Here is a 25606-nt window from a genome sequence, read left to right on the forward strand (position 1 = left end):
AGATAGATAGATAGATAGATAGATATGTTTCTTTATTAGCCACACAGGGCTGCACACAGATAGAACAAATTACAAGGTAGAGCTTTTCTTAGATAGATAGATAGAAGTGGGAAAACAGATAAACAGGCCGAGAGCTAGAGAGATAATAATACCAAATATAAATACTGTAAGAGAGTGTTTGTTTGTTTGTGTGTGTGTGTGTGTGGTGTGTGTGTGTGTGTGTGTGTGTGTGTGTGTGTGTGTGTGTGTGTGTGTGTGTGCGTGTGTTAAAATTGACTTTAAGACTTGTAGTTAAAATTTGTAAGAAGCTTTGAATCAAGCGGTGAATGGCCGACAATTTGTTTTCTTTAACGACTATATTGGACTGCCATTTTGATTCAGTTGAATTTCTCTCACCCCTCTACTCCATCCCACCGTGATCTTAGTCATAATCACTGAGTAATCGAAAGTGTATGAGACAGTCGTTTACGAGGTGAATGAATGTAAAACATATCAAACGCTATGAACCAAACTATAGTCATGCTGGTATACACATACATACATACATACATACATACGCATACGTGCACACACAGACGCAGGAGTGGCTGTGTGGTAAGTAGCTTGCTTTCCAACTACATGGTTCCGAGTTCAGTCCCACTGCGTGGCACCCTGGGCAAGTGTCTTCTACTATAGCCTCGGGCCGAACAAAGCCTTGTGAGTGGATTTGGTAGGCGGAAACTGAAAGAAGCCCGTCGTATATATGTGTGTATATATATATATATATATATATATATATATTATGTGAAATAGAAAGATGAATAATCTTGTAGTAGATTAATCAAAAGTTTAACCGATACCTTAGTAGCAAAAATCACAGCAGTAAACAGCACGGTTGGAGGTACAACCATCTGGCGTGCAACCGTGCGTTGGTGCGGATAATTGAAATTAAAACATTATTGGTGAATTGAAGAATGGAGCTGAACGCAGATTGAACAGAAATCGTTTTATTTCATTCTACACGTGTTTCGAAAGGCACAAATTACCAAAATCCGATTGAATATGGGACCATATTGTGTCTTTCTCTTCAGGAAGAAAAAAGAATCCGTTGGAAACACAAAAACAGAACAGAGGCGGAGCAAAAAACAAATCGAACTGTGCTCCTAAGAGCCCATGGCGAAACTGCGGTAGAAGCTTTGGCTGTTATTTCTAGTGGGTGAATGGCCTATTATGGCCGTTCCTTAATTGTATATATATATATATATATATATATATCCCTGTTTCTTTCTGTGTTCCTTTCTGTAGAAAAGCGTAGGCTCGAAACGTTAAAGACTTTTTCAATTCCCGAGCGTTATACTGATACATCTGTTTGTTTTCTACACCACCTGTCTTCGCCATTTTTTTTTTCGTGAATCCTCCCTATATATATATATGTGTGTGTGTGTGTGTGTGTGTGTGTGTGTGTGTGTGTGTGTATGTTTGTGTGTCTCTGTTTGTCCCCCTAAAATCGCTTGACAACCGATGCTGGTGTGTTTACGTCCCCGTAACTTGGATTGAACCGAACCATAACTAATCTGCACATCCTCTGATAACTCACGGATGGTGATTCGACGATTTTCCCTCACATCTGCACGCACATCTGCGATATTTTTCTCAGTTTTGCTGGTTGCGGGTTGCTTCTTTCATAAAAGATAATGCCAGATCAGTCTCTAGTAATGGTGCCAGTGATGTCGATGAGTAAGAACTCAATACATCTCAACAACAGATGTTAGGCTTAATGTGGATGGAAGCACTCCGTCGGTTACGACGACGAGGGTTCCGGTTGATCCGAATCAACGGAACAGCCTGCTCGTGAAATTAACATGTAAGTGGCTGAGCACTCCACAGACACGTGTACCCTTGACGTAGTCTCGGGGATATTCAGCGTGACACAGAGAGTGACAAGACCGGCCCTTTGAAATACAGGTACAACAGAAACTGGAAGTAAGAGTGAGAGAAAGTTGTGGTGAAAGAGTACAGCAGGGATCACCACCATCCCCTGCCGGAGCCTCGTGGAACTTTTAGGTGTTTTCGCTCAATAAACACTCACAACGCCCGGTCTGGGAATCGAAACCGCGATCCTATGACCGCGAGTCCGCTGCCCTAACCACTGGGCCATTGCGCCTCCACATTAGGCTTAATATGTCAAATGTAAAACGATTCTGTGAAATTCTCAGAGTTGTTATGCCTGATTTTTTGTTGGACTCAACAGAAGCAAGAAATCGCAGACAAAGACCACATTATTTGTGCACTGGGTGTCATAGATATACTTAAGACTTCATATTTGTGTAAACTACATACTTATCACTTGTTTAGTTTGTATCAGAAATGGATTAAAACCTGAATACTTGAACAAACGAAATAGAAATTGCTGCAGAGCAATTGAAAATATCATTTGACAATGAACAAATAGGCGCAGGAGTGGCTGTGTGGTTCCGGGTTCAGTCCCACTGCGTGGCACCTTGGGCAAGTGTCTTCTACTATAGCCTCAGGCCGACCAAAGCCTTGTGAGTGCATTTGGTAGACGGAAACTGAAAGAAGCCCGTCGTATATATGTATATGTATATATATATATGTGTGTGTGTGTGTGTGTGTGTGTGTGTGTGTGTGTGTGTGTGTGTGTGTGTTTGTGTGTCTGTGTTTGTCCCCCCAACATTGCTTGACAACTGATGCTGGTGTGTTTACGTCCCCGTAACTTGCCGGTTCGCCAAAAAACAACCGACAGAATAAGTACTAGGCTTACAAAGAATAAGTCCTGAGGACGATTTGCTCGACTAAAGGCGGTGCTCCAGCATGGCCTCAGTCAAATGACTGAAACAAGTAAAAGAGTAAAAGAGTAAAGGAATAAATCTGTTTATGATAATTCATTAGTATTTTAACAAATAAGATATATTTCCTACTCTATTTTGTGTTCAAAATCACTGAGTTCAGCTTTACCTTTCATCCCTCCGGGGTCCATAAATTAGTATCAGTCAGTACTAGGGTCGATTTAATCGACTTATAAAAGTGGCCAGTTACGAGAATCGTTAGCACGCCGGACAAAATGTTTATCAGCATTTTCGTCCGTCTTTACTTTCTGAGTCCGAATTCCGCAGAGGTCGATTTAATCAACTTACGCCCTTCCCTTCAAAGTTACTCATCTTGTGTCCAAATTCGAAGCAATTATTTCCTGTTGCTGCGAATCGACATTTTCTTCCCTTATTTTTAAATAAAATATCACAAAACGAATCTTGTGTTATTATATAACCCACACATATGTAACAAAAAAAAACTATGCTTTACCGTTGATATGTACTGGAATGTCAGTAACTTATCACCTACGATGTGAATTAGTATGTTCAGATTACATAATTTGTTTTTCTCAGCGATTATAAAGAATTAAGTGGAATCGAGTATTAATTTTATACCATATGTCGATGGAAACTTTCCTTCTTAGCAAAGTATTTAGATTCTTCTGAAAAGAAGCCCAAGATAATAAAAAAAAATCTGCCGAACAAAACAGATGCTAAACTAATCAGCAGAGAGAATTGAAACAAACTAATAGACGAAGCCATACGGACACAAATATAATCTAACAAAGCACATCAAATACACAAACCACACATAAAGTGTATCATTTGAATTAAATGCATTCTTTGGATTAGAATTAAAAAGATTATGCTTTATCGAAAAATCTTGTAAAGCAGGAAACGAAATTCATTACACAAAACTATAAACCAACGCTAATACACTAAAACAATACAATGAAATTGAGAATTACAACGATAATAATAAGCCGGGAGGATGTAAGCGTGAAAGTTCTAAACTTCAGACTCCAACTATTACATTGGTCATACAATATGAATGTATGTTATAAAGCGGCGAGCTGGCAAAAACGTTAGCACACCGGGCGAAATGCAAGCAGTATACGTTCTGAGTTCAAATTCCGCCGAGGTCGACTTTGCCTTTCATCCTTTCGGGGTCGATAAATTAAGTACCAGTTACGCACTAGGGTCGATATAATCGACTTAATCCCTTTGTCTGTCCTTGTTCGTCCCCTCTGCGTTTAGCCTCTTGTGGGCAATAAGGAAATAAGAAACGTTAGCACGCCGGACAAAATGCTTAGCGATATACGTTCTGAGTTCAAATTCCGCCGAGGTTGACTTTGCCTTTCATCCTTTCGGGGTCGATTAATTATATACCAGTTACGCACTGGGGTCGATATAATCGACTTAATCTGTTTGTCTGTCCTTGTTTGTCCTCTCTGTGTTTAGCCCCTTGTGGGTAGTAAAGAAATAGGTATTACGTCTGCCATTTATGTTCTGAGTTCAAATTCCGCCGAGGTCGACTTTGCCTTTCATCCTTTCGGGGTCGATAAATTAAGTACCAGTTACGCACTGGGGTCGTTGTAATCGACTTAATCCGTTTGTCTGTCCTTGTTTGCCTTCTCTGTGATTAGCCCCTTGTGGGTAGTAAAGAAATAGGCATTTCGTCTGCCGCTACGTTCTGAGTTCAAATTCCGCCGAGGTCGACTTTGCCTTTCATCCTTTCGGGGTCGATTAAATAAGTACTTGTTACGCACTGGGATCGATGTAATCGACTTAATCCGTCTGTCTGTCCTTGTTTGTTCCCTCTATGTTTAGCCCCTTGTGGGCAATAAACAAATAAGAAACGTTAGCACGCCGAGCGAAATGCTTAGCGGTATTTCGTCTGTCTTCACGTTCTGAGTTCAAATTCCGCTGAGGTCGACTTTGCTTTCATCCTTTCGGGGTCGATAAATTAAGTACCAGTTGCGTACTGGTGTCGATCTAATCAACTGGCCCCCTCCCCAAAAATTTCGGGCCTTGTGTCTAGAGTAAAAAAAAATAGAATATATGTATGTATGTACGTACATACATAATTGTTAGGGACAGAAGCAGTTCCTAATAACAAAAAGCAATCTTTATATCTAACTTAACTTAACATGGATGTATTGTTAGAGAGCTGAATACTGCGTTATTAGCCTTGAGATGACCTCTCATATGGACGCTTGGTGCAAAAAAGTACACATATTTATACCGCTGGCAGACAAGAATCGTCTGCTACAGGCGCCGAAACTGCCAGATCACCGGATTTCGACGTGCTCCGTCTCCTCAGTGTAAGACGTCTGATAGTCGCCAGATCTTACTGCCAGTAATATATGTAATTTCAGTTCCCATTCAAACACTGATGTCACAAATAGTCAACAGGCTAAATAAAATATAATTATTTAGTTTGATCTAGCGGCTCCCGTGCCCGTAGCAGACGGTTCTTGTCTGCCAGCGATATAAATATGTGAGTTTTTTTGCACCATGCATCCATATGACAGGTCAAGAAGTTCAAATTTTCCATACAAAATTTACGCGCTGCTTGTACACATATGTAGATAAACACGTGTTTGCGTATATACATACATACATACATACATACATACGTACATACATACGTACATACATACATACATACATACATACATACATACATACATACATACATACATACATGCATGTATGCATACATACATACATTTTTATGACTGCCCACTCGTTATCGAGTATGGCCATTGCACGAAGCTTAACTGTTATTGGTGCTGTGATCGAATGTGGCTTTTTAGCCCAGCTAAAGATCTACAATGTCTTGTACAGAATTGGCAACTAAAACCTTTACCGGCAATAGCTGGCTGTAGTTGTAACTGGGCTTCGTGTACCTTTGCATGTCGTTAAAGTCCTCCTGCCGAATTACACATACATACATACATACATACATACATACATACATACATACATACATACATACATACATACATGATTTTTATTACCCACAAGGGGCTATACACGGAATGGGACAATACAAAACAAGACAAACATAAACTCGGGGAACTTAAAATTCAAAAAGAAGATGAACTAAGACGAACATTTTTTTAAAGAAACGATTGAAAATATGAAAAGATATTAATGAGACGCAATGCCCACTCGAACCCCGAAGTCGAGTGGTTACATTTCGACAATATTTTTTAATTTTTTCATTAATGAATTTCACAAAAATTACAATTGAATTTTTCTTTTTAGTCTCTCATAGTCTATTATGGTAGGTGGGCTTCCATGTAGCCAATACCATTTCGCCAGTTTTACGTTCTTTGCGAAGCCCTCCATGAATTTGTCGTAACTCTCCCCTGGTATCATACATACATACATACATACATACATACATACATACATACATACATACATACATACATACTGTGTGTGTGTGTGTAATGTATGTATCTGTTAAATTGTGTGTGTATTTCAACTTGCTTAGTGTGGAGAAAGGGGCAATATCCATGACCCTTTGCGGGTTAATATCTGCAGGAAAGACACAAACAGGAGAAGATTCCTAAGAATCGAATCTCTGGGAAGAAAGGACAGGGAACAGGGGATCGCGGTTATAGTGGTTAAGGGAGGGGTGGCGAGGATGGGCTAAACACAACAAAGGTGACACGAGATGGAGAAATGAGTGGAACCGGCACGCCTGTGTAATGGGAGTTCGAGATCAACTAGTTCCATGGAGCAGAGGTCATTATAGTGTGTGTGTGTAAATGTGTGTGTGAATGTGTGCGTGTGTGTGATCGAGTGGTGCCTTTTAATATAGCTAGTTGTTATTGTTTTGGCATTCAAACAGTAGCGCTCCAGATATGCAAACATTACTCCAGTATAGCTTGCATTAGCTTTTTGTTGACTCTTTTACTTGTTGTCAAGCGATGTTGGGGGGGACAAACACAGACACACAAACATATACACACATACATATATATATATATATATATATATATATATATATATATATATATATATATATATATATATATATACGATAGGCTTCTTTCAGTTTCCGTCAACCAAATCCACTCACGAGGCTTTGGTCGGCCCGAGGCTATAGTAGAAGATACTTGTCCAAGGTGCCACTTAGTGGGACTGAACGCGGAACCGTGTGGTTGGTAAGCAAGCTACTTACCACACAGCCACTCCTACGCCTACAATGTATTATTTTGAAAACACCAGGATAGTAAAACATCCAGCGAGAAAGTCATTATGTCAAAGTAATATTCTTTGATAAGAGAATTGATTCTACCTAGATACATCTTAATTACAGTATATATATATTATTTTAAATTAGTATAAGTTTATATTGCATTAAAACTATATATCTTCATTGCATCAATATTTAAGCAGAACTTCAGCAAAAAAAAAAAATAGTGTATCGGGAAATAATAGGTTGTTGTTGCTGTTGTTGTTTTTTACCAGACGATAATCTTTTCACGAGGCATTGAATTGATGTTAAATTCATGAAGTCAAGTTAACGACGCTTAATCGCTTGAACTGTGTATTTTCAACAAAAATTGTAACGCACTTACTATATACATTTATCAGTCAAAATAGTACACTAAAACAGGAAAAAATACAACAGCTGCATCAAACAGCAAAAATTTAGAGTCAATTAAATGCTGTGTGGTAGGTAGCTTGCTTACCAACCACATGGTTTCGCGTTCAGTCCCACTGCGCGGCACCTTGGGCAAGTGTCTTCTACTATAGCCTCGGGCTGACCAAAGCCTTGTGAGTGGATTTGGTAGATGGAAACTGAAAGAAGCCCGTCGTATATATGTATGTATATATATAATATATATATATATATATGTGTGTGTGTGTGTGTGTGTGTGTGTGTGTGTGTGTGTGTGTGTGTTTATGTGTCTGTGTTTGTCCCCTCTCCCAGCATCGCTTGACAACCGATGCTGGTGTGTTTACGTCCCCGTCACTTAACGGTTCGGCAAAATAGACCGACAGAATAAGTACTAAGCTTACAAAGAATAAGTCCTGGAGTCGATTTGCTCGACTAAAGGCGGTGCTCCAGCATGGCCGCAATCAAATGACTGAAACCAGTAAAAGAGTAAAGAGTAATTCAAATTCGAAGCTGGAAGTGCTCGAGTTTTTTGGGGGTTTTTTTAATGCTATTAAGACCGTTTTTTGATTTTCTGGAACTCTACTACTCGTAGCTGGTTGATTTTGTCGCCCTTCCATTCAAACACTTACTCGTATCTCCTTCTTTTGTCACCCGTATTGAGTCAGTATTCCCGGTTCCAGCAATAACCATCATTTCTTCCACAGCAGAGCGTCATTCCCTTAGAATTCCTCCTCTTGCTTGCATATGTATTTGCTGCAACCACCCATATGCAAGTGTTTAATAAGGTGTTTAACCACAACGATCTCATTGATCTCGGTGATCCCTCGACTGCCTCTCTCAAAACTAATCCAATAAAGAATATTTGGCTTCATATGTGGTATGGCTGTTGACCGCACAAGATTGTGAATATTGATAAAACCCACTTAACGGTATATTAAAATATATAAGGCGGCGAGCTGGCAGAATTGTTAGCACGCCGGGCGAAATGCAGAGTCGTATTTCGTCTGCCGCTACGTTCTGAGTTCAAATTCCGCCGAGGTCGATTTTGCCTTTCATCCTTTCGGGGTCGATTAAATAAGTACCAGTTACGCACTGGGGTCAATATAATCGACTTAATTCGTTTGTCCTCTCTGTGTTCAGCCCCTTGTGGGTAGTAAAGAAATAAGCATTAAAATATAGGCGGCGGACAGACAGATACGTTAGCACGTCGGGCGAAATATTTCGTCTGCCGCTACGTTCTGAGTTCAAATTCCGCTGAGATCGACTTTGCTTTTCATCCTTTTGGGGTCGATAAATTAAGTACCAGTCAAGCACTGGGGTCGATGCAATGACTTAATACCTATGTCTGTCCATGTTTATCCCCTCTATGTTTATCCCCTTGTGGGTAATAAAGAAATAGGTATTAAAATGAATATACTTTGTATTTTTAAAAAAATACTAATTTTTATAACATGTACTCAAAGTATTTGAAAAATGAGTACATCAAAAATGTTTCCCGAATTTAAAAAAAATACGTCAGTTTGAATGACCAAACAACACAAAAGAAAATACATCTTCAAATTTATCAATTTACGGAAGTCACGGCACAGATACAAGCATTATGGTTGAATAATATCAGAGATCAGTCTTCTACATCAATGAATGAGCTAATGTCTTTTGTAATTGCTTATGTTATTAGCTATGTATTTGAGAAAAAATGTCCGAGGATGTTTAATCTTTATCGAAGAGTCGATCGGAATAAAGGTAGCTTTGCTTTCAAACAAAATCAGATACTTCTTAAATCTGTATCTATAGCAGACATGCACTGCCTATTTGATTTAGCAGTTAAAAATACTAATAAATCACTCCCTGCCTAACAAAAGCTATGGCACGAAGGTGTTTTCTTTAATTAAAGCTAAAGTAAATTTATTAAGCGAGGCAAGCCATAGTTGTTTAGCAAAATGGCGAGTGAAAAGATGGCAACCATTAAAAGTGGTAACAAGTAACAGGAAAAGAATAAAAAAGAATTGAGAAATGGATATCAAGCCAGAACTACTACTTTTCACTCCTTTAAGTTGATATTTCTAGCTTTAAGTTAAAGAGATTTTCGCCGGAAAGTCAAAGAAATGCTCTGCTATTAGTGACGGTATTTTTTTTCCCCCACACAAACCGCCATTTCCAACATCGTTTTTCTCTCCTATACATCCTCCCAGCGCCCGCTCTTCTCTTCCTGTCTACGGACAAAGCATTTTTTAAATTTAATTTCTTTTCTGCAATCCCTTATTAACACTTCAATTTCTTTCCTCCTGTAAATTATTATCCTTTACAGTAATTTAATTATCATCTCCTTCGAGTTTTTATTCTTTAAATGAGGTGACAAGATGTCATATCAAATGCTGTTTTCTGCTGTTTGTATAGATCTGTTAATATAGATCTTCTAGCTAGCCTTTCTCAAATCTCTCTTCCTTCCATTCTCTTTCTCATTTCCTCACGTACTCATACACGTTTATACATGCGTACAGATACTATTTTTGTCATAACGTATTCGTTAATGACAAGGAAAAAGAAAAAATATGGCCAAATGAGAAATTGTAGTTATTCATATCGGTGACATTATTCTATTAGAGAAAGGCTCTTTAATCAGAAACTGCGAAGCTCTAGCAAAGACACGTCTTTTCAACAAGGCATATCCGTTGAAGGATGACCATGTTGCGTCAATAGTTTTTCCGCCGTCAGCAAATTGTCTAACAATATACTTCCCTCGATTCTCCATTGTTGCTACTTCGTCTTTCCGGACTGGAGCTGACGGCATAAATTAGCAAACCAAACAAATTTTTCATAGAGAAAATATAATTAAATGATTTTAAAATTGGTTACTGATTAAATGATAATTAAAATGGCAATCAGAGCCAGCAGCAAACAGGATGAAGAGATGTTTTCCTTCATTAAATGTTAGCCGAGTTATCTGAAAACACTGAGACCAGACTAGGATTTATGCAATTCATTTAAATTACACCCTAAACAGAAAAAAATGCATCTATACGAGATTACGATCTTTTTGTATCATAATAGATTGCATTTGATTCTTAAATACAGAGGATAATATCAATAAAATATAATAAAGTCTGTTCTTTTGTGTTTCTTTTTCTTTCGTTTTTTTTTCCAAGCAGAGGGCGTAGTAGTCATATACCACGCAATAAATAACATGGATTATAATGTAATGCATAATAATAGCTATTTAGGCCCAATATACTTCTATATGTGTGCACAAACTCTCTCTCACAACCACATACTCACACACAAGTTATATAGTTATATATACATACCCACACATATATACACATGTACATATTTATGTGTGCGTGTGTGTGTATACATACATATATATATGTATATATACATATATACACATATGTATGTGTATAGATAGATAGATAGATAGATAGATAGATAGATAGATAGATAGACAGGCAGGCAGACAGACAGACAGACAGACAGATCGATCGATCGATCGATCGATAGATAGATAGATAGATAGGCAGGCAGGCAGGCAGGCAGGCAGGCAGGCAGGCAGACAGACAGACAGACAGACAGACAGACAGACAGACAGACAGACAGACAGACAGACAGATAGATAGATAGATAGATAGATAGATAGATAGATAGATAGATAGATAGATAGATAGATAGATAGATAGATAGGCAGGCAGGCAGACAGACAGACAGATCGATCGATCGATCGATAGATAGATAGATAGATAGATAGATAGATAGATAGATAGATAGATAGATAGATAGATAGATAGATAGATACCAATTCGGAAGGAAAGTCAGAGTAGACTATCAACTTTTGATTTAATGAATATGTGTATCCACGTATGGATTTCTATAACAGATAATGTCTGCACTTCATAAAATATAGTTGAATAAACTTTACATTTTTTGCATTATGCAGGCATACATGTATGTATGTACGTATGTATGCACGCATGCATATATGTACGTTTGTATGTTGATATGTATGTGTGTGAGGGCGGCGAGCTGGCAGAATCGTTAGCACACGGGCGAAATGCTTTGCTGTACTTCGTCTGCCGCTAGATTCTGAGTTCAAATTCCGCCGAGGTCGACTTTGCCTTTCATCCTCTCGGGGTCGATGTAATCGACTTGATCCGTTTGTCTGTCCTTGTTTGTCCTCTCTGTGTTTAGCCCCTTGTGGGTAGTAAAGAAATAGGTATTTCGTCCGCCGTTACGTTCTGAGATCAAATTCCGCCGAGGTCGACTTTGCCTTTCATCCTTTCGGGGTCGATAAATTAAGTACCAGTTACGCACTGGGCTCAATGTAATCGTCTTAATCTGTTTGTCTATCCTTGTTTGTCCCCTCTATGTTTAGCCCCTGTGGGCAACAAAGAAATAGATATGTATATACGTGTGTATATGTATGTGTGTATAGACGCACATATATATATATATGTATGCATGTTGATATGTATATATCAAGAATACATGTATATATGTATGAAACCAATGAGAGAATGTATGCATATATTTAAAGACATCGCCAAAAATATCCAATAAGAATTACATACAACTGATACTACAAGAGTCTCGTTAAAATTCCACTGAATTACAATTTAATTCTACAGCAATCGACACAAATTCGATAGATGGCCCTCAAAATATATGTTCAAGAGGCGATGTGTGCACATATTGCCTGGCAATGTTTACATGTGTAAGTGTATGTATTTGTACCTCGTTCTTTCCTTTAAAAAATAATTGTTTTAAAAATCATAACGCGTTCCAATTATACCACACACACTGCTTACGGCTATTGATTTAAAAGTCGTCTCGTTGAATTGTTTAGACAGAAACATTTTCAAATTTTTCCAGAAGTATCTGCATGAGAAAAAATTGAATAAACAGTTAAGTGCAGGCTATAATACTTTGGTGAATCGAGCGTAATTTTTAATTAATTATGATTAAAATTCTAATGAACAGAAAAGTCATCGATGCTAATGAAAATTATTCTCAGAAGAAAAGGAAAGAAATTGCAAAATTTCAATTGGTCAATAGATATTTTTAAAACGGAGATGGAATGGGAGATGTCAGATTCATGTCAACTACGGTAAAAACTTAGGACATATTTCAGTCTTATTGGACCTCTACAGGAAAGCATAGGCAACTCAGTGACTGCCAAGATCTTAGAACGACTAATAGTTACAATCTGTGTGTGAGTAAGTGTGTATGTGTGTCTTTATATCTGTGTTTCTCCCCTTTCTATCGTTTGACAACCGGTGTTGGCATGTTTACGTCACATAGAGTAAGTACCTGGCATAACAAAAATTAGTACTATGGTCGATTCATCCGACTACAGTTCTTCAAAGCAGTGCCCCAGAATGATCGCAGCCTAATGACGAAAATTATATTTTTAAAAAATGCGTCCTTTTTAAAGCATAGCCAGGCTCATGGGTCCGGTTTCCCGGTTTCAATGGCGTATGTGTTCCCCAGCTGGACGGGACGCCAGTCCATCGCATCGTTACTCATTTTTGCCAGCTGAGTGGACTGGAGCAACGTGAAATGAAGTGTTTTGCTCAAGAACACAACGCGACGCCCGGTCCAGGAATCGAAACCACAATCTTACGATCATGATGCTGACACCCTAACCACAAAACCACGCGCCTCCACAATGACGAAAACTCGTAAAAGATAAAATGTAAATGGTTATTATGCTTCTACGTGTTTTATTGCTTACTGTTACCTTTTCTTTGTTTGCTATTTAATGCTTATTATTTGAGTTACCGTTATTACTGCTGAAACTTAGAATTCTACAATTATAACAACGAACTATAAATTTGGTTTGTATCTATGTAAAATATTCTAACTGTTTCAATCGATTAATTCTCTCTCACTTTGCTGTTGTCTTTAAAATATTGACTGGGGTCTTTCTTTAAGGTCTGGTTCCAAAACCGGCGTGCAAAATGGAGGAAACGAGAAAAGCACCTACCATGTAACTTATTAGGGTGTCCCACCTCAGCCTACTCTGCACAAACAGCAACACAACATCATTACGGCCTTTTGGTAAGTAACACCGATCGCAATCTATTTAATTTTTTAAAAATTATTTCTGCTTTGTATTTGTTTTGCGGGATTCTTAATGTGAAATCGTGAGTTGAAACAGGTTTTCTGGTATTTCGGAGGGGATCACCTAGCCCAATAATAAACATAGACACTGGTTATATTCCAACTGCATAATTATTATTAATTAGTAAGTTAAGGCAATGAGCTGGCAGTATCGTTAGCACGCCGGGCAAAATGCTTAGCGGTATTTCGTCCGTCCTGACGTTCTGAGTTCAAATTCCGCAGGGGTCGACTTTGCTTTTCATCCTTTTGGGGTCGATTAAATAAGTACCAGTTACGCACTGGGATCGATATAATTGATTTAATCCGTTTGTCTGTCCTTGTTTGTCCTATCTGTGTTTAGCCCCTTGCGGCTTGTAAAGAAATAGCTATTTCGTCCGTCTTTAAGTTCTGAGTTCTATTGACCCCCGAAAGGGGATAATAAGATAAGAACCAGTTGAGTACTGGGGTCGATATGAACTTGCTGGCTTTGTGCCGAAATTTGAAACCATTATTAGTCAATACGCGGTCGGAGGATCGCGGTTTCGATTCCCAGACCGGGCGTTGTGTGTGTTTATTGAGCGAAAACACCTAAAGCTCCACGAGGCTCCGACAGGGGGTGGTGGCGACCCCTGTTGTACTCTTTCGCCACAACTTTCTCTCACTCTTTCTTCCTGTTTTTTATTGGGTAACGCTGCGATGGACTGGCGTCCTGTCCAGCTGGGGGGAACACTTACGCCACAGAAACCGGAAAACCGGGCCCATGAGCCTGGCCAGGCTTGAAAAGGGCGCATAAAAAAATAAATAAAAATTATTAGTCAATAAGTTAAGCATTTAACCAATTGACTAATCGATTGTTTGATTAATCATCTGGTCAATCAATCAAGCAGATAGATTTCACAAAGTCCTTTCGTCATTATTCACGACTGAATGGTTAACTTGTTGACTACTAATAATAAAAGAAGTGAAATAGAACCAGTGCGTGTGTTTGTTGTGGGCACAAAAAATATATTTTAATTATATTTTCATTTAAATCTGTTGTCAAAAGTGGATTATTACGATAGAAAAAATTCTTTTGTAAATTCCATCTTAAGATAGGCGCAATGTGTGTTGCAGCCCTGGGACCCATATTGCGATATAAATGGAGGCACACTTCTTCGGTACAGCAATCTGGATCATCATTGTCTAACAATGGCCATGTTTCTAAGTCTCCATAAAAAAATTTTCTCTTTAAAAGCTTAACTCATATATTTTATTTTCATGTTATGTGTTGGAGTTTACGTGTTGTCCTCAGCAATAAATAAAATTTGTTACAGCCAAGTTTGAACTTTCATCTTTACTAAACGATCCTTCATTTTGTAAAGCTTACAATTTAACCTAGCGCATTAACGGTTAGCCTTAGCCTCAAGTAAAAAGCATGTAATATGTTGGGTTAAAAATACCACTGGGTAAATAACAAAGATCGATAATTTCATACCCAATATATTATAAGAGGCGAGCTGGCAGAACCGTTAGCACACCGGGCGAAATGCGTAGCCGTATTTCGTCTGCCGTTACGTTCTGAGTTCGAATTCCGCCGAGGTCGACTTTGTCTTTCATCCTTTCAGGGTCGATAAATTAAGTACCAGTTACGCACTGGGTCGATATAATCGACTTACTCCGTTTGTCTGTCCTTGTTTGTCCCCTCTATGTTTAGCCCCTTGTGGGTAATAAAGAAATAGTTATTTATAGCTATATCCACTTCGAGATTCATCTTTAAGTTATTTATCTCACATCTCCGCGAAGCGTCAATTTATTCATTAATCCAACATAATCTTTAAAATCTACAAAACTAACTGCCTTGCTTTCATAATTTCGAATATTTCGGACAGTTCCAAGTACCCTCTTTTCCAGTCTCATCAAGTAGAATTTCATTAGATACCCCTTATACCTGGTACGCCCTACATTGTTTATTATTTTGAGAGTTCGTCTGTACATTTTGGATTCTGTTTATATAGAATATAGGTGCAGGTGTGGCTGAGTGGTAAGAGGTTTGCTTCCCAACCACATGGTTCCGGGTTCAGTCCCACTACGTGACACCTTGGGCTTGTATCTTCTATAGCCTCGGCCCGACGAAAGACTTGTGAGCGGATTTGGTAGACGAAAACTGAATCCTGTATTTGTGTATGTGTGTATGTGTGTGTGTGTGTGTGTGTGTGTGTCTGTGTGTGTGTGTGTAAATGTCTTTATGTCTGTGTTTGTCCTCCACCACGGCTTCACAACCGGTGTTGGTGTGTTTACGCCCCCGTAACTTTGCGGTTCGGCAAAAATGTCCGACAGGATAAGTACCAAGCTTTAAAAAAAAGTGCTGGAGTTGATTCATTTGACTAAATATTCATCAAGACGATGCCCCAGCATGATCGCAGTCGAAAGACTGAGGCAAATAAAAGATAAAAGAATATATGGAAGATGATGCCCTGTAAGTTCCTTCATTTCTTTAATGTCTAGTATTTGCCTTCGATCAAAAATATTTCTGTTTCCTTTTAAGGCCGGTTACTCGGTTTCTGTTCCCTTATAAGACTGGTTACTCGGTTTCCAAAGCGTATAAGTGACCGGGATCATAACATTCTCCTGAACAGGACGCCAGTCCGTTGTTGTTGTTTGTTTGTTCCTTCTCGAGCCATGCCTGGCTCATAAGGGCCGGTTTCCCGGTTTCCTTGGCGTATAGGTTCCCCACCTGGACGGGACGCCGGTCCGTCGCAGGTGAGCTGCAAGAATCAGGAGGAAAGAGTGAGAGAAAGTTGTGGCGAAAGAGTCAGCAGAAGTTCGCCATTACCTTCTGCCGGAGCCGCGTGGAGCTTAGGTGCTTCGCCGGTCTGTTGCGGAGCTCAAGGCCAGAGGAGAGAGGATACGTCGATTACATCGACCCCAGTACGTGACTGATACTTCATTTTTATCGACCCCGGAGGGATGAAAAGCAAAGTTGTTCTCGGCAGGATTTCAACTCAACACTAAGAGCAGGAAGAAATGCCGTGCTAAGCATCTCTGTCCGACATGCAAACGATTCCACCTGCTCGCCACCTTCGACATTGAATATACAGAAAAGGAACTGTTTATTTCATCAAAACCACGTTTTACGTTTGTAGAATTAGTTTGATCTCGGGAATATTTTAACCAAAATTAATTTCATTGAACAACATTCACCAGTACTTCAATCCAAGCTCAATTTAAGCAGGTCTTACGAGCCGATTCAATGTCGTCCAAGAATTTGGACCTGGAGATCTCCATTTCCAACGACTTCGAGGCCCACTTCCCAGTGGTGTCGGGCGTCAACGAAGAGCCCTCGACTACAACAAGATGACCAAAGTTCTTTTTTTTCCAAGGTCTGGGGTCTCCCGCACCTAAGCCCTAGACCATCACCTAATCACCCTTACCCGTCTTATTGCTTAACAACAACAACAACAACAGTCGATTCAATTGTACGTGTATACTACATCAGCTAGTTTTAATAAATTTGCTCAGAAACTCTAAAATATATAAATACACGCAAATTTCGAATAAATAAATATGGCCATCCACTTTGAACATTGGACATGAAATCTTCCCAATTGCAAAAACATACTGTCACACAATGAAATAATAAACAATGGCTCAACTGCTCACTTCATAGATTATTATTATTATTATATTATTATTATTATTATTATTATTATTGTTGTCGTTGTCGTTGTTGTTGTTGTTGTTGTTGTTGTTACTAAGGCTGCGAGCTGGCAGAAACGTTAGCACGCCGGGCGAAATGCCTAATGGTATTTCGTCGGTCTTTACGTTCTGAGTTCAAATTCCGCCGAAGTCGACTTTGCCATTCATCCTTTCGGGGTCGATAAATTAAGTACCAGTTACGCACTGGAGTCAATGTAATTGACTTAATCCGTTTGTCTGTCTTTGTTTGTCCTCTCTGTGTTTATCCCCTTGTGGGTAGTAAAGAAATGTAAAAAAATAGGTATTTCGTCTGCCGTTACGTTCTGAGTTTAAATTCCACCGAGGTCGACTTTGCCTTTCATCATTTTGGGTCGATTAAATAAGTACCAGTTACGCACTGGGGTCGATATAATCGACTTAATCCGTTTGTCTCTCCTTGTTTGTCCTCTCTGTGTTTAGCCCCTTGTGGGTAGTAAAGAAATAAGTATTTCGTCTGTCTTTACGTTCTGAGTTCAATTTCCGGTGAGGTCGATTTTACCGTTTATCCTTCGGGGTCGATAAATTAAGTACTAGTTGCGTACTTGGATCGACCTAATTGACTGGCCCCCCTCCCCGAAAATTTCGGGCCTTGTGCCTAGAGTAGAAAAGATTATCGTCATCATCATCATCATCATCATCATTATTATTATTGTTATTATTATTATTATTATTATTATTCAGGAGTCTTATTTTTATCAGGTACTTTCACTGCACTACCGAGTTCAGCTCTGTGTGCCTTGAGTATGGGCTGTGGTTTGTTGTGATGTTCCCATTTTTACTGTATTGAAAGTGTTTCACGTAGGATGTGTGTGGTTCCTAGTAGTGCTATTTTCTGTATGTTATATATGCTTGTTAGTCCTGGTGTTTTTGTTATGTATTTGTCTGAATATTTTTTCATCATACCTAATGTACCTACTATGATAGGAATTGTTTCTGCTTTTAGACTCCATATTCGAGTTATCTCTATTTCCAGGTCTTTTATTATTATTATTATTATTAAGGCGGCGAGCTGGAAGAATCGTTAGCACGCCGGGCGAAATGCTAAGCGGTATTTCGCCTGTCGCAACGTTCTGAGTTCAAATTCCGCCGAGGTCGACTTTGCCTTTAATCCTTTCGGAATCGATAAATTAAGTACCAGTGAAACACTGGAGTCGATGTAATCTACTTGTCCCCCTCCCCAAAGTGGCTGCCCATGTGGAAAAATTTGAAACTATCATTATTATCATTATCATTACTGAGTGAGAGAGCAGTGCATGCCATTAAAGTGACACTGGGGTAAAATATACGAAGCCCAGTATGCCCATCATGACTACTCGTCTGATAAGGGTACACTAGGCACATGCATCACAACCATGTGTGCGCGACATGGTGATCTCATATCAAGATAAACAGCGCATGACCTTGCAGGTGGGACCCAGTTAGAATTTTCTTCTAGTCGAGTAGCCCATCCCGTTCAAAAGGTCCTTGAATAAGGGTTGTTTAAGGATGTTGAACGAAACACCCATGTTTCTAAAGGTGAATTATCCAAGCCTCCAAGAATTCCTTTCAACACACGGCTATGATGCCCCCCCCCACTACTTCTGCTCATTATCATAGATGTACATATTGTCAGCCACTAAGGGACATGCTCAACTGGTTAAGGTCAAACAACTGACAAGCAAATCTGTGGTATTGAGCAGAATATTTGCTGTAGCCCATCTTTTACACCAAGACAAAACAATGTACATGATAACACTTCCAATCAGTTAAGATCAGAAGCCATGAGAGCCAATGTCTGGTACTGCATCAGGGCATTTTTTTGTTATCATTATTATTATTATTATTATTATATTATTATTATTATCATCATCATCATCATCGTTATTTGTAGTAGTAGTAGTAGTAGTAGTAGTAGTAGTAATCTTCTATAATGCCGATCTAGATAGGTCTGTAGTAACCAACAATGCGTCATCCCTATACAAACTCCATTTGATATTAGGGAAATGCATGCGGAGTCGTTGCAGGAGGTATAGTCCAACCAGATCCGTGACCTGAGCAGAGTCAGAGAAGCCCATGGTTATGTCGAAGAAACTTACTATCATTATTATTGAGGGTAGCTCGGCACCAAAGTTTATGTTTGACCAAGTCATTTTTTCTTTATTTTTCACGGTACTTTAGTCCACACAGCTGGCGAAAATTAGTAGTACCCGTAATTCGAAGATCCGGCTTTGTCATATTCTGCGTCACGCTGAATTACCCTGAGAACTACGTTAAGCGTACGCGTGTCTGTAGAGTGTTCAACTACTTAATCGTTTCAAGAACACGCTCTTCCATTAATCGGATCAGTTGAGACCCTTGTTGTCGTAACCGACGAAGTGCTAGTAAGGAAACTTCAAACAATGCTTTCTTAAGCTCCATCCTCGGCGTCTACAAGTGTGGTTTCCATAAAGCTAGAGCTACCGGAGACTTGATCTATTACATTACACATCGGTCATGCCTCGCATTTTATAACTACAGTGAAAGCAATGTACAGTCTTTTGACATTATCGAAACCTTCGTCCATATCTATCGTACGAAACTCTCAGCTAAGCTTTCTGTCTATAAATCATATTTGTCTTTCATTTCTAGGATTGAGAGGTTCCTCGTTAAACCGGTCCTTTATAACATAGGTTGACAGACCTCTTTTCGACTTGCATCCAACCAACTCCCGTATATGTCAAGAATCAGTTACAACTACACTCTGTTCCGTGTACAGTAATCCCCCGCCATATCGCGGTTCACCTATCGCGGTTTATTATTTAAGCTTACGTCAATTCCTCTGTGGTGTTGCTTTGCATTTATAATAGCATAAATATATACAAATTATAAAAATATTTTTTTTAATATACAGTTTAGGCGCAGGAGTGGCTGTGTGGTAAGTAGCTTGCTTATCAACCATATGGTTACGGGTTCAGTCCCACTGCGTGGCACCTTAGGCAAGTGTCTTCTACTATAGCTTCGGGCCGACCAAAGCCTTGTGAGTGGATTTGGTAGACGGAAACTGAAAGAAGCCCGTCATATATATGTATGTGTGTGTGTATGTTTGTGTGTCTGTGTTTGTCCCCCTAGCATTGCTTGACAACCGATGCTGGTGTGTTTATGTCCCCGTTACTTAGCTGTTCGGCAAAAGAGACCGATAGAATAAGTATTGGGCTTACAAAAGAATAAGTCCCGGAGTCGAGTTGCTCGATTACAGGTGGTGCTCCAGCATGGCCGCAGTCAAATGACTGAAACAAGTAAAAGAGTAAAAGAGTAAAAGAGTACTGTTTCTACTTCGCGGATTTTCACCTATCGCGGGAAGTTTTTGAACGTAACACCCGTGATAGTAAGGGATCACTGTATATTAATTACCCATGCGCTAATATTCTTACCTCCTCCTTAACCTCCCACATGCAAGCATCATCTGCTTGTAAGCTAAACGTCATACTTATAGTTATTTCATAAACGGAAGCCTGAAAAAGATCCTCGAACGAAGAGGTAATAACATTACCGCTAAAAAAAAAGTAAAGAACCATCTACCAAGTTGACAGATGGCTTTTTGCCCTTCTCCAACTTATTAAATTCATTTATTTACAGTATCGGTTCTATTACTATTGCGACAATGGTTTCTGCTCATCTCGACTAGCAAACTTTATGCTGCCTCCACTCAAAACACTAATCTCCAATCCACCTCAATATTTCTTCTTCGTTTCATCACCTCTTAACTCCATACTAAACACTTTGTTCAATCCTTCTTCATCAAAAGTCCGTCCTATTGGAATTCTCCTTCGCGTACGTTTATCTTACTGATACCTATTTCTTTACTACCCACAAGGGGCTAAACACAGAAGGGACAAACAAGGACAGACAAACGGATTAAGTCGATTATATCAATCCCAGTGCGTAACAGGTACTTATTTGATCGACCTTGAAAGGATGAAAGGCAAAGTCGACCTCGGCGGAATTTGAACTCAGAACGTAGCAGCAGACGAAATACCTATTTCTTTACTACCCACAAGAGACTAAACACAGAGCGGACAAACAAGGACAGACAAACCGATTAAGCCGATTATATCGACCCCAGTGCGTAACTGGTACTTAATTTATCGTCCCCGAAAGGATGAAAGGCAAAGTCGACCACGGCGGAATTTGAACTCAGAACGTAGAAGCAGACGAAATACCGCTAAGCATTTTGCCCGGCGTGCTAACGATTCTGCCAGCTCGCCGCCTTGCTACGAGGTAATATTGTCACAGCTACTGACTGACGTCGATGTCTCCGTTAGCAACGATGGAGTCAAGTAAATACTTTATGTTTTCATCATCCCTTTAAATCTTTTGAAAGATCTTCCGTAGGCTTTTGATATATGCAGTCAGCGCTGGATTAACCATTAATCAAAATAAGCACGTGCTTAGGGCATCAAGGAAAGGAGGGGACACCACAGACATGGTAAATAGTTTACGGCACAAAAGAAATCACTTTAAACTTGCTAAAATAATATATTTAGAATGCCTTTATCTCTACTAAGTATAGATGCAGATGTGTTAGTAAGATTGATTTTGAGGATCCGATCGAAGACTTTGCAATTCAAAAATGTAGGAGGAAACTTTTCAAATATAAATAAAGTGGAAATATACAAAATTAAACATTATTTTCCCTCTTACTGTTTTGTTTTGTTTTGAAAAATATAAATATATTTTATGGTCTGTTATTGCTTATCTTTTGAACTACATTATCTTTTATGTGGCAACAAAATCTTTTAAGTGCTTAGGGCCTTGATGAATCTTAATCTAGTGTTTAGGGCCTTGATGGGTTTTAATGTAGTACATCTATTAACTCATTTTCAAAACTACTTGTATCCTACAATTTCCTTCCTATGTTTCCTACCAAATTATATTCGTATTTTAGATTTTAAAAGTACATTTAAATTGTAGAACATACCATCGGAAGGTGATGTGTTAAGTGTGTGAAACCCCGTTTGAAGATAAATGGTAACCGCATTAAGTAAGTTTAAGGATGGTTTCGCATTTCAGTACAAGGTCAGTAATATTTTAGGGGAGGGAGAGTGTCGATTACATCGACCCCACTGCTCAACAGAAACTCATTTTATCATTTTAAAGGCGGCGATCTGGCAGAAACGTTAGCACACCGGTCGAAATGCTTAGCGGTATTTCGTCTACTGTTACGTTCTGAGTTCAAATTCCACCGAGGTCGACTTTACCTTTCATCCTTTCGGGGTCGATAAATTAAGTACCAGTTACGCACTGGGGTCGAAGTAATCGACTTAATCCCTTTGTCTGTCCTTGTTTCTCCCCTCTGTGTCTATCTCCTTGTGGACAATAAAGAAATAAGAAACTCATTTTATCGATTTCGAAAGGATACAATGCAAAGTCAACCTCGACAACATTTGAACTCAGAACGTAAAACCGGGAGAAAAGCAGCTGAACATTTTGTCCGACATGGTAACGATTCTATCAGCCCACGCTCTTTAAGCTTAAGAGGGTGGTCATTAAGGTAAGGCAGATAGCTGCAAAAATAAAATGCAAACCTAATAAGCTGGATCGATATGGAACTGTGATAGCCTGCACTTATAGGACATGGACAAATATGGCGATTATAAGTGGAGATCTGTTGCCGCAGAAATAGACACTATGCTCATTGTGTGAAGATATCTATATTTTAGTTATATTTTTCCATGTATTTTTTCTTTTTTCTTCTTTATTTTACTGCGATATATAGTAAAACACGCTAAGTATCTTGTACTCTTTCTCTCTCTCACACACACATACTCATACACACACATATATATACACACACATGCACGCACATACACATATTCCAGCATGTGTGTTGTGAGTGTGTGTGTGTGTGTTTGTGTTTGTGTGTGTGTATGTGTTTGTGTGTGTTCAAACAAACAAAAGCGAACAAAAAAATAGCTAAAGACAAACGAGAAACGAATCGATACCCAGTAATTAACATAGTAATTAACATAATTAGCGTTATGCCCCTGGCACTATTCCGCGATTTTCAGTCTCCTTTTATAACCTTTATAAGTTTACGCACATTTTCAGAATCGCTCCATTCCAACCCAACAAAGTGTCCGAAGCCGTCTAGTTAACACCTTTTTATATTTGTTCTCTATAGTTATATCGGAAATGAAAACTTCTTTGAATTCGCTGAGGTAAGTAGAAACAAATAGTTAAGTAATTGTGTGAAAACTCGGAAAATAAACGCAAGTCTTGTTTATTGACTTGTTCAATCGTTTTATTGCTGCTAACTTACATTTATGGTCCTGGATATGACTTTAGACTGCATCCAATTGTGGAACCCTGCTTATGGAGTTCCAAGGTTGTAAGGGGTAATCATTGTTCTCGTGTCTACTCTCAACCGAGAAGTAACATCTACCAGGGTCCCTGGAATGGGTTAATTAGTATGTCGCAAAACTGCCTCTGGAAGAAGGTGATTCACAGACACCCCCAACCGACCCAAGGCAGATGAGGCCCTTCAGCTCTTTAGCTGATCATCTAAGAGAAGATAACTCCCTACAAATCCTGCATGCAGATAACTATTGGGTTCATGGCACTTGTTGCACCAGAGCTGTACAAGTTTGAAGGACGAGAGAATGGCACTGGCTCTGCACGAACCATGCGCTTGTAGGATAATTTATTGTTTAAAAAAGGAAAAGTGAGTAAACCCTCACAAAAAATCTAAAAGGAAGGACCCTAAGGCAGATATGTGTAGTTATACTTAACTAATATCTGGTATCCCCTTTGACTCTATGGATACTGCGAATGTATTGACTTGTCTTTCCTTTGTGACGCATCCAAGAGTGAAAAGGTGGTGAGTGTACTTGGGGCTAGGTACTTGCTTCTGGAAATAGCTTAGGCACATCAAAGGGGTTTAAGTCCCTGCATTACCATCAAGCAATGACAAAAAAGGCCAACCAAATGTATCGACCTAAGCCGAAGCTATTTGTATGTTTGTAGACATACAGTCTTCTTCAGATATCCCTAAATGACCATTTAGTAACTTGACTTCTAAATGAAAGCATAGTGTGAGCGCTCTTTTCGTGCCCACCATTTAAGATTGAATATAAATCCAGTTCTTTTATTCTTTTCAATTCAAATGGATTTTACCCTCCTAATAAGGCACACCTCTACCATTCTGGTGGTTACATTATAGTCATTCATCATGATTTTGAGAGAGATTAGAAACCAATACTTCTCCTGTTGGAATCGAAATACTTTGACTTTACCGATTTTTAAACTATTCAATCTAGTTTCACTGTTTCACTGAGAAGGTCTAATAAGATCGAAACATTTCCGAAGTTGCCAGTGCGATGCTAAAAGTTAGATTTGATCTCCGCAAAATATCTTATTAAAATAATTAAAATTTTGTCTCCCTATTCTTCTTTTCTACTTCGATCAGTTATTCAAATACTTGTCTCTAATTTAAGCACAAATTTCTATTAAATCCATCCCAGGATTTGACTGGTACTTTATTTTTATCGAAAGGATGAAAGCCAAAACTGACTTCGGCGCAATTTGAACTCGAAATGCAATGAGCCAGAAGAAATGCCGGAAGATATTTTGTCGCTCTAACGATTCTGCAAGCTCGCCAAATAAATTAATGAAATAATATGGATAGAAGCACTCCGTCGGTTACGACGACGAGGGTTCCGGTTGATCCGATAAACGGAACAGCCTGCTCGTGAAATTAACGTGTAAGTGGCTGAGCACTCCACAGACACGTGTACCCTTAACGTAGTTCTCGGGTATATTCAGCGTGACACAGAGAGTGACAAGGCCGGCCCTTTGAAATACAGGTACAACAGAAACAGGAAGTAAGAGTGAGAGGAAGTTGTGGTGAAAGAGTACAGCAGGGATCACCACCATCCCTGCCGGAGCCTCGTGGAGCCTTTAGGTGTTTTCGCTCAATAAACACTCACAACGCCCGGTCTGGGAATCGAAACCGCGAGTCCGCTGCCCTAACCACTGGGCCATTGCGCCTCCACAATGAAATAATAATTGCTCATATCACTGACGGTGTAATTTTTATTAATTAAAATTTCTTTATTTCAACGTCAAGTATGCACTCACGATCGCAAGGTCGAAGTTTCGATTCCCGGACCGGGTGTGAATTTGTGTTCTTGAGCAAAACACTTTATTTCACATTGCTCTGCAATCATTTTAGCATCTGGCATATTGCACACTGTGCACCTGTACAAGCAATGTCGATTTGATGGAGGAAGTAAGTTAAAGTACAACACAAACTTTTGATCACTATATGTAGGAATCATCTGTGTAGGTTGTTCTGTAAGAAATTATGGAGCCCTCATCTATCGTTTAT

The 25606-nt window shown here is 39.2% G+C and overlaps 1 protein-coding gene across 1 annotated transcript in view; it reads left to right on the top strand.

Moving 5' to 3' along the window:
- LOC118763461 (paired mesoderm homeobox protein 2-like) overlaps positions 1-25606 on the top strand; it is a 61065-nt gene that overhangs the window by 23020 nt on the left and 12439 nt on the right. The window contains exon 4 of the mRNA XM_036503110.1: positions 13381-13506. Within this exon, the coding sequence (XP_036359003.1) occupies positions 13381-13506 (126 nt within the window). The remainder of the gene's footprint in view (positions 1-13380; positions 13507-25606) is intronic.

Source organism: Octopus sinensis, linkage group LG5 (genome assembly GCF_006345805.1).
Source record: "Octopus sinensis linkage group LG5, ASM634580v1, whole genome shotgun sequence".
Lineage (NCBI taxonomy): Eukaryota > Metazoa > Mollusca > Cephalopoda > Octopoda > Octopodidae > Octopus > Octopus sinensis.